The sequence below is a fragment of the Nanorana parkeri genome, unplaced genomic scaffold (assembly GCF_000935625.1).
Source record: "Nanorana parkeri isolate BGI_ZX_2015 unplaced genomic scaffold, ASM93562v1 scaffold1055, whole genome shotgun sequence".
NCBI classification, from domain to species: Eukaryota; Metazoa; Chordata; class Amphibia; order Anura; family Dicroglossidae; genus Nanorana; species Nanorana parkeri.
The window spans coordinates 284,796-294,867 of record NW_017307323.1 but is presented as its reverse complement, the minus strand read 5'-3'; the positions used below and the strand labels follow the sequence as shown (position 1 = coordinate 294,867).

Genomic DNA, 10,072 nt, shown 5'->3' with positions numbered 1-10,072 from the left:
TATTAACCATTTGGAAAAGTTCCCTTCACTTCCTGTTTCCAAGAAACAACAGGAAGTTGGAGGAAGTCTCCCAAGGTAAGGTCTACTATTTGACAGTTGATGACCAGTGAAACGTCTTCAAGAAAAATACAGCAAGTCCACTTGCCCTGACTTATTTTTTACAGATACTCTTTGACAGGTGTCTCCAGTGGAATATTTCCTCTCACCTATTGTTTGGGGGACAAGTCTAAAATGTGGGGATTCCTTTCACTTTCTATCTAGATTACAGGCAGAGGGGTACATCTCCTCAATGGGGACACAGACAACAATAACAACCTGGCGTAACCCTCCCCCACTCTACAGATACAATGTAACTGTAACCGGGCATATAGTTAGTTCTGAAAGAGACATTTCCAGGGACACCCCATACATCTGACAGTGTCCCTGGAAATAAGGAAGAGCTGGAAACTGTACTACCATATTTCTGAATATTATCAAACAACTTAAATAAAGACCTTGTGTCATGCTGGGATCACTACCAGGGACTGTCCAGGGGTGTCTGTGAATAAGGGATTATTACCATAATGACGTGCCTGTAAAAAGTACACTGTTTACCCTCATCAAAGATGGCCGCCTCGCCTTCCTCAGTTCCGGTTTCCGCCTGGCAGCTTCCGGCCCCGGGTCAGGGGGCGTGGCTTGAAGGCTGCGAGGAGCCGGCTGGTGTGGCAGCGGCGGAGAGGAGCGGGATGAGTATGGTGTGGGGATGGGGATGGAGGCTGCGCTGCTGCGGACGTCATGGAGCTGCACTGGCCGGAGTGCGGAGCCTGACCAACGGAGTCCCCCGGATAGGAGGAGGAGAGGCCGCAGTGACCGCTGGGATGGTGAGGACAGGGAGGGAAGGTCACACATGTCATTCAGCTCTGTGAGGGGAAGTGGGGACACCGAGTGACAGAATGACCGTCCCATATCCAGTCATCAAAAGAGGGGTGACCCGACCACCAGAATCACCACCAGAATCACCCTCCTCCCATATTTTCATTCATTGCAAGGTTGGCTGGCTACAGCTGAGGGGCGCATATCCCTAGATCTCTATATACACAGCTGACGGGTGCATATCCCTATAGCTATATACACAGCTGAGGGGTGCATATCCCTGATAACATTGTATGCCTGATGATGTAGCCCCCTCTGACAATTGTCCAGGGTGCGATGGGACTATAATGAAAACGAATGCAGCCGCCATATCTAAGGACTGTAAGCTGCTACATATTACATTTTTATTCTTGGGCCTAAATATCCTTTTACTTCCTGTCACAGAGGCACAACAGGAAGTTCATGCAAATCTCTCCAGGATAAAGGAAGTTTCCTCTTAAATAGTCACTGTCACAAGTGTCCCCCATTGAAAAATGTCCCCGATATTCCGGTTCTCCAGATTTTCCCTCCATTTCAGTGGACAGGGACTGTGATAAAAGCCTGACAGAGGTTCCTGAGCCTTCCTGACTCCACTCAGATCATTGTACCTGGAAATGGAATCCTCGGCGGCCTCAGGACTCTGCACTTCCTCCCTTCTTGTGTTTAGTTTCAAGGTGTGGGTGATAATTACCAGGCAGGTCACAGCAAGACACAGGAAGGTCTGCGGTATTATTGTGTGTTATGTAGTGTATCTATATCTATACAGCTGGAGAGATCTGGAGCGAGAGATCGAGAGAGAATGGAGAGAAAGAGAATCTCTGCAGACACACAATGAGAGGAATTTATCAACACTGGAGCAGATGAAATCTGAAGCAGCTGTGCATGGCAACCAATCAGCTTCTCTCTTTCATTCTCAAAGCTCAACTGAACAAACTAAAGAGAGAATATGATTGGTTGCCATGGACAACCCTCCAGATTCTGTCTGCTACAGTTTTTATCTATTCCCCTTAGGCCCCGTTCACATTGAGCGATTTATCGCGCGATTTTTGTAGCGATATCGCTCATATTTCCGCACTATATCGCTCTATGTAGCTTCACCAATACATTTCAATGTAGCTGTTCACATCTCGTCGCTCAATGTCGCTCAATATCGCTTGTAGCTCGTCGCTGGTAGCTTGTCGCTTCTACATGACCCTTTTTTAGAGCGATTTTGAGCGATATTGCTCCTGATTGCATACAGCCCAATAGGAAGAAGTCGCTCAATGTCGCTCAAAGTAGCGCGATTTCCATGTCGCTCAGTGTGAATGGGGTCTTAGGCCCCGTTCACATATAGCGAATTGTCGCGCGATTTCCGCCGCGATATCGCGCATTTTTGCCGCGCGATATCGCGAGAAGTCGCCGGCCAATGTTATTCAATGGAGCTGTCTTAACTCCATGTCGCGCGTCGCGGTCGCAAGTCGCTTCTACCGGACCCTTTTTTCGGCGGATTTTGCGCGATTTTGCTTTTTTTCTATGGAGCCCGACGGGGAAGGTCGCGCTACCGTCGCTGGATCGTCGCTGGAACGTCGCCCCGAAAGTCGCGCTATCCCGGCCGTGCGGATCCGCTGCAAAAGGTATGTCGCTATATGTGAACGGGGCCTCAGTGTGTTTTTGGGGTCCTCTGATGTTACTGTGTTACTGACATAGGATGTGTCGGTATATATATGTGTGTGAGGAGCCGGGCTGGTTTACTATGCGTTGTCCTTGACAGGAGAATCGTGTCACACTCCATAGTCCATAGGATGACCTGACTGAGGTGCAGTGTTTCAGGAAGCTGCCACTATGTAGCATTCACCTAGATTATCTCTTGTGGGTGTTTCCTTCCACCTATCATTAACCTTTGACATGCTCTATATCAGGAGAAGGCAATCTCAGCACTCCAGCTGTGGTGAAACTACAAGTCCCATGAAACATTGCAAGACTCTGACATCCAAAGGCATAACATCCAGAGGCAGATGCATGATGGGATATGAAGTTATACTAAAGCTGGACTGTAAAGGTTCCCTACCCCTGCTGTATACTATAGCTACATTCCGTGTACATGGCAGAAGACTTTGGGACTGGAAGAAATAAAAACAACTATGGCCAAACCTTTTTTGGCATTAGTTCTCTTTTGGGTCACATGAGGATACTTACCAATGTATTCCTGTGACCCGCTTTCTGCTCACAGTGCAGAGCTGTGCTGCAGCCAGGAAAAATTGCGACAATATTGTTGGTATCCACCCCGCTACTTGATTGACAGTTGGCTCTGCCTCTCTAGATCAGGGGGAGCCAAACTCTGGTCCTCCAGCTGTGGTGGAACTACAAATCCCATGAGGCATTGCAAGATTCTCACAGCCACAGACATGACTCCCGGAGAGAGATGCATCATGGCGTTTGTAGTTTCACTGCAGCTGGAGGGCCGGAGTTTGGCTACCCTTGTTCTAGAGCCAGAGAAAGCTGTGCCCGCCCCATCCTTTGTCTGTCCCTCCAATCAGTGCTGGAGGAATAGAGAGGAGAGTGGGGAATCTAGAAAAAGATGGCAATCTGCATGAATCTATAACCGCCCTTTATAGCAGGGCGCACATGGGAAGGCTTACCACAATACAAAACACAATAAGATCCCCAGCGCACCTGCCAGCCAGCCTGCAACAAAACGAATTACCCTGTCAACAGTATGCGTTCAAATCAGAGGTTTTAGTTGCACAAACCTTTGGCTAAAAATATGTAGAAGCCACACTGCCGCGCCAAGGCAGCTCTGCAAAGGGTGGTCCTAACTCTATTTATATGAGTCTCCAAGTGTGAGCATATTAATGAAGTTGATAAATTCAATGCAGGTGTGCCTGGGAGGTAGCCAACTCCTCCTCAAAAGGTGCAGGGACGCACTGGGGGCCCAGCAACCAAAAATGCACGCTGTGACCCCAGTGCATCCCCACATCAAAAATAGTCAAACTAGAAAAAGATGGCAACCCGCATGAATCTATAACCAGCCTATATAGCAGGGCGCACATGAACGCATACTGTTGACAGGGTAATTCGTTTTGTTGCAGGCTAGCTGGCAGGTGCGCTGGGGATCTTTTTGTGTTTTGTATTGTTGTAAGCCTTCCCATGTGCGCCCAGAAAATGTGAAAGCCGCACAGCCACGTCTTGGAGCACATGGGGCAAAAGATTAAATTGGGCGCAGGTTTGTCAGGAGGAAGCCCAACCTCCCTTAAAGGCACAGGTACGCACAAGGGACCCCGCAAATCACAACGGCTGCTGAGACCCCCCCCCCATGCGTCACTGCACCAAATCAGTCAAGCAAAACAAATGGCAAACGCACTCATCAATCATCTTTTTTTTTTGCATGCTGGCTGGTGAGTGTGCTTGGAAATTTTTGCTGTTTTACTGTTTGAAGCCCTTCCGTGTGTACCTTGCTGTAAAGCTGGTAACAAATTGATGAGTGCGTCTGCCATTGGTTTTGCTGGGCCCTACTACAGGTACCAACATCCAATCATGAACTCATATGTGGTACCCCCATGTATGTCAGGAGTAGGAGGATTTATTCTGGGGGGTTGTTGGTGGGTCAGGGAAAAGATATATACAGCTAAATTTATATTAGAAAAAGTGTGTGTATATGTATGTATATGTGTGTGTGTGTATGTATATATATATATATAATACTGTTTCTATTTTTTTCCTTCTTGGAGTTCTCCCCTAGTGAGGAGAAACAGTACAGCGGAGTGTTGTGAAAACCAGTGATCACTGATCAGGAGCCAGTCCTCCCACCTCCCAAACAAGGCCAGCAGCTGTCAGTGACCGATTATTCTCAGTTCCGGGTTCGGCTCCCAGCACAAAAACATACCGCGTATATGCGGCACCACGGAATCAAGCCACTTTTGTGATGCCACATATATGTGGTATGCAATCAGGAAGGGCTTAACCTGCTCTTAAATATGAAAGCCGAGGCTGCGTCCTGGCTTTACTACTTTTATTAACCTCCCTGGCGGTCTAATTATGTCCGTTTTTTTTTTCTATTTCTTTTTTCGTTTTTTTACTTTAAAATCTCCCGCCGGTTCCACCCCCCTGCGACGCGGGCGCTCGCAAGGGACGGAAGACAGACACAGCTGGGCTCATGGACAGGGTAAGTTACGCACAGTGTAATCCTGAGTGTGGCTCGGGGTTACCGCTTTTAGTACTGAAAATGAACCCCGAGCCACACTCGGGAATACCGCCAGGGAGGTTAAGGCACTAGTGCACAACAAGCATGCATCAAAGTTGAAGTGATCCTAAACTCAGCAGTTAAATCTTAAAAATATATTCAAGTACCTTGACTAGTAACGAAAATGTACCTTATTTGTGTATCACTCGGCTGTAGATCCTCCAATCATCTCTGCATTGGTGCTGACACTGTCCTTCCTTCTGGAGGGGGCTACTTTTGGTCCCCATGGTCCCTGTGTGTTGTAAAGTAGCCACCCCTCCAAGCTCACTCCTGTGATGGACTACAATCTCACGTTTAGTTTACTAATTTGTATTACAATTGTAGTCCATCACGGGAGTGAGTGACCTAATCATATATATATATATATAATCTCAAACCTATAAGTCCTATGATGCATTGAAGCATTCTAATAGCCACAGGCATGACTTCCAGAGGGAGATGCATGTGATTTGTAGTTGGAGGGCCGGAGTTTGGCTACCCCTGGTATAAGCCAAGTAATATATTGTATTGCCCAGACTAAGCTGCCTCTGAATGCCGTAGCCTCTCCTTCACTAGGTGGCACATCAGACTGGTATTCTCCCCAGAGCAAACAAAGCTGCAGCTCCCCCATCACTGACATAGAGCTCCAATACTGCACAATCATAGACCGTCTCCTGCACTGTATAAAAGTCTGACGTTTCCACTTCTGTGGATTTTTGCAGATTCCTATCTCCCCTGTGAGGTCCGGCCTGCTCACACGCTCAGCGAGTGCTTTTTGGTGGTGAGTATTAAAGGGAATCTTCGTACATTTTACAGCATTTTTCTAAAGATATGTTTGTGAAAATTAGCAGCTTTAAAGAAGAACTCCGGGCAAAATGTTTAACCCTTGCAGTGGGGCTAACAACAAAAGTTATACTCTCCTGGTCCGATGGGCCGGCACCCTGCTGCTCCGATCACTGTGGCCTCTTTCCTCCTCCACTGCAGCATTGGAATGTACTCGGAGTATAGATTGTGATAATTTAAGGGACCATAGACTGCTGCAGCAGAGAGGGAGAAAGACTGGAAGGGCTGGTGTAAGAGCAAGCCGGCTCAATGGTTCAGGTGAGTATAACTTTTTTTTAGCACCTAGATAAAAACTAATAGTTAACCCTTGCAGTGCGGGAGTAGCCGCTGTTTGCATTATATGTGGATGATGGACGCTGTCAGAATACCCGAACAGAGCCGGCAGCTCATTGTTTGTTCGAAGATTTTCCATTCGGCACCTTTGATCAGCTGATCGAGGGTTGCTGGCTGAAAGGGTGCCGACAGCAGCACCCACAATTTGTATAGTGTATGGCCAGCTTACCCCGTCCCTACTGCATCCAAAGCTAGAAAACACCCAAACCATCAAGTGATCGAAGTCATTTGCTGTGTGTTTATATTCAGCAGGTCTCAGTCTCGGCTCCTCCACTCCTCCCATGTGACATGCTGCTGCAGTAAGACCAATAGTGAAGCCAAATATAAAGACCCATTTAAACTAGGGAGCAGCGACCTGAAGAATCTCTATGACGACATCAAAAAGGTGATTTGCTGGTGTTCTGCTTCATTTCCCCCCGTCCAGGTGTGGTAAGCTGTAATGGAGGCGACATTTGAATACGTGGCAACACAGTGGTTATTGATTGACCCAGCCAGGGACACTGATTTTTTGTGTCAGTCCAGTGTGTGCATGCTTGTATACCTGTGATACGGATATATTACAGTGTGAGCTTCTTAACCCCTTCATGACTGTGGCCTTTTTTTTTTTGCACCCATGTTATATTCCACATTTTAGGCCTGAAAATTACTTAAAACCCCTAAACATTATATACTTTCTGAAAGCCAAGACCCTATAGAATAAAGTATCGGCAGTTTCAAATTTTTATGTTGCACGATATTAGCGCGACTATTTATGAAACCCCAAAAGTTTGTGAAAAATGCACTTAAATGCCCCAAAACACAATAAAATACCCATTTTTTAAATAAAATATAAAAGATGAGGTTACAACGGGTAAATAGATACCCAACATGCCCGGGTTACGAATTGTGTGCGTTCGTGAAACTGCAACAAAGTTCAGTACCCCATAAGTCCATAGACGACACTTTAAAAGCCCCCACAGGTCATCAGTTTAGAGATGGGTGTAAATATTGGCCCTAGAATTATTGCTCTCACTCCGGTATGCACGGCGATACCCAACATGTATAGTGCGATCATCGTTTTTATATGTAGGCGCACCAGACGCGTGTTTACGTGAAGATGCGCTTGCTCGCGGGGGACTTTAACATTTTTTACAATTATTTTTACATATATTTATTTATTATTTCATATTTTGAAAACTATAATTTTTTTTCACTTTAATTGCTATCACATAGGGGGCTACTGCTCGCGGTATACTGAGATGCCGCAGCTGAAGCGGATCCCGACAATTATGTCTGGATCCGCCCAGCTGCGTGAGTGACAGTTTGCTGTGCCTATCTAGAGGCAGAGCCAGCTATACCTGCCCCCTCCCCCGTTTGATCCACCAATCAGCGCTGGCGGAGCGGGGAGGGGGGAATCCAGCCACTCCCCTGTCACGGCAGAGAGCTGTGACAGGATCGAGAAGTGAGCGAACGCCGGTATGTGTTCGCTCACCTCCCGATCTACTGAGCTGACCTGTGACAGTTTCATTGTCACAGGTCGGCTCAGATTATGAGGCTGAGTGAAAAGCACTCACCTCATAGTTCTCCTTTAACTCCTGAGTTTAGTGTCACTTTAAGCTCCACTTGAAGGGGAGGAGTGGCTGACATGAATGGTTTGGTATACTTTGTAGGCACTATGCTGTAAATGCCTGCAGTATAACTAAAATGAAGAAGAGATTCTCAGGTTTTTGGGGTGTTTTTCTTTTCTTTGACTATTGAAATGGTTTGCAAATTGAGCAACTCGGTCTGAGGAGATCACACAGTTCAAGAATCACCATTCCCAGGATTGTGCATTGTGTGTTCCTTCTCGGTCCGGGGTGATCTGTTTGTAGATATTCAGACCAGTCATAAACCAGAGCAAATCAGCAGCTACTCTAATGCGGTCATCACTACTCATCATGTAGCTATAGCCTGAGGAATATTTTACATTTTATAGACTGAGATCTGGTTTGTCTACCTGCTAGTTGCCATCCATCCTCCTAATCCAGGTGTTTTGTCTTGTCTCAAGTATAGGAGCTCCTCATAACCACCCAGGAGCTGAAGGAGATGTGCGAGTATTATTTTGATGGAAAAGGGAAAGCATTTAGACCGATGCTGGTTGTGTTAATGGCACGAGCGTGTAACACACATTTTAATAATTGCCGGTGAGTTGTCAGGCAGCTTTCTCGGTTGGATTTGTGTAGGAAACGTAAAGTGTTTTCTTTCTCATTTATTACAGGTATTTATATAACGCCGACAATTTAGGGATCACTGTACATAGTTGTACATTCGCATCAGTCCCTGCCCTCAGGGAGCTTATACAGTCCCTATCTGATATACATTAATACACACACACACTACAGCCAGTTTATACAGGAGCCAATTAATCTACCAGCATGAGTACCCGGAGGAAACCGGAGTACCCGGAGCAAACCCACACAAGCACAGGGAGAACATCCAGACTATATGCAGATAGTGACCTGACCAGGATTTAAACCAGGGACTCTGAGTGCTGCAAGGCAGAAGTGCCAACCACTACGTGTCCCAAAACACCACATGCAGTAGCTTCAGATATATCATTTTTTAGGCCTGCCGCTATTGATTATTTTCATAATTGATTAGCTGCCTGATTATTTTTTCTGATCAATTTGTTGTATTAAAAAAAAATATATATATCGCCTCTCTCTCTCTCCTTCTCTCTCTCTCCCTTCTCTCTCTCTCCCTTCTCTCTCTCTCTCCTTCCTTCTCTCTCCTCTCTCTCCTTCTCCTCTCTCTCATCTCTCCTCTCTCTCATCTCTCCTCTCTCTCTCATCTCTCCTCTCTCTCCATCTCTCCTCTCTCTCCTTCTCTCTCTCTCTCTCCTTCTCTCTCTCTCTCTCCTTCTCTCTCTCTCCTCTCTCTCTCTCTTCACTCCTTTTCTCTCTCTTCACTCCTTCTCTCTCTCTCTTCACTCCTTCTCTCTCTCTCTCTCTCTTCACTCCCTCTCTCTCTCTCTCTCTCTTCACTCCTTCTCTCTCTCTCTCTTCACTCCTTCTCTCTCTCTCTCTTCACTCCTCTCTCTCTCTTCACTCTCTCCTTCTCTCTCTCTTCACGCTCTCCTTCTCTCTCTCTTCACTCTCTCCTTCTCTCTCTCTTCACTCTCTCTCTCTCTCTCTCCCCTCTCTCTCCACTCTCTCTCCCCTCTCTCTTTCTCACCCTCTCTCTCACCCTCTCTCTCACCCTCTCCTTCTCTCTCCTTATCTCTCTCTCTCCTCTCTTTCTCTTCACTCCTTCTCTCTTCACTCTCTCCTTCTCTCTCTCTCTTCACTCTCTCCTTCTCTCTCTCTCTTCACTCTCTCCTTCTCTCCTCTCTTTCTCTTCACTCTCTCTTCACTCTCTCCTTCTCTCTCTCTTCACTCTCTCCTTCTCTCTCCCTCTCTCTCCCTCTCCTTCTCTCTCCCCCCCTCTCCCTCTCCTTCTCTCTCCCTCTCTCTCCCTCTCCTTCTCTCTCTTCACTCTCCCTCTCCTTCTCTCTCTTCACTCTCTCCTTATCTCTCTCTCTCCTCTCTTCACTCTCTCCTCTCTTTCTCTTCACTCCTTCACTCTCTCTTCACTCTCTCCTTCTCTCTCTCTTCACTCTCTCCTTCTCTCTCTCTCTTCACTCTCTCTCTCCTCTCTTTCTCTTCACTCCTTCTCTCTCTCTTCACTCCTTCTCTCTCTCTCTTCACTCTCTCCGTCTCTCTCCTCTCTCTCTTCTCTCTCTCTTCACTCTCCTCTCTCTCTCTCTCTCTCTCTCTCTCCCTCTTTTTCCTCCTTCCCCTCTCTCTCCCT

General features: G+C 46.8%; 2 protein-coding genes across 3 annotated transcripts in view; one reads left to right on the top strand and one right to left on the bottom strand.

The window, feature by feature from the left end:
* Window positions 1-10,072, bottom strand: part of LOC108796099 (UPF0061 protein azo1574-like) — a 67,680-nt gene that overhangs the window by 45,123 nt on the left and 12,485 nt on the right. Inside the window, exons 3-4 of the mRNA XM_018567493.1 lie at window positions 1,500-1,612; window positions 595-647 (exon numbers count right to left, since the gene is read on the bottom strand). Of these exons, the coding sequence (XP_018422995.1) occupies window positions 595-647; window positions 1,500-1,612 (166 nt within the window). The remainder of the gene's footprint in view (window positions 1-594; window positions 648-1,499; window positions 1,613-10,072) is intronic.
* The window catches only part of PDSS1 (prenyl (decaprenyl) diphosphate synthase, subunit 1), a 19,603-nt gene continuing 10,131 nt past the window's right edge, over window positions 601-10,072 (top strand). Inside the window, exons 1-4 of one of the 2 annotated variants that reach the window (XM_018567522.1) lie at window positions 601-860; window positions 5,812-5,870; window positions 6,518-6,650; window positions 8,297-8,427. In XM_018567522.1, coding sequence (XP_018423024.1) covers window positions 606-860; window positions 5,812-5,870; window positions 6,518-6,650; window positions 8,297-8,427 — 578 coding nt within the window. In that variant the 5' untranslated portion in view covers window positions 601-605. Of the gene's footprint in view, window positions 861-5,811; window positions 5,871-6,514; window positions 6,651-8,296; window positions 8,428-10,072 lie in introns of both variants that reach the window. The other variant, XM_018567521.1, reaches the window with a different exon arrangement.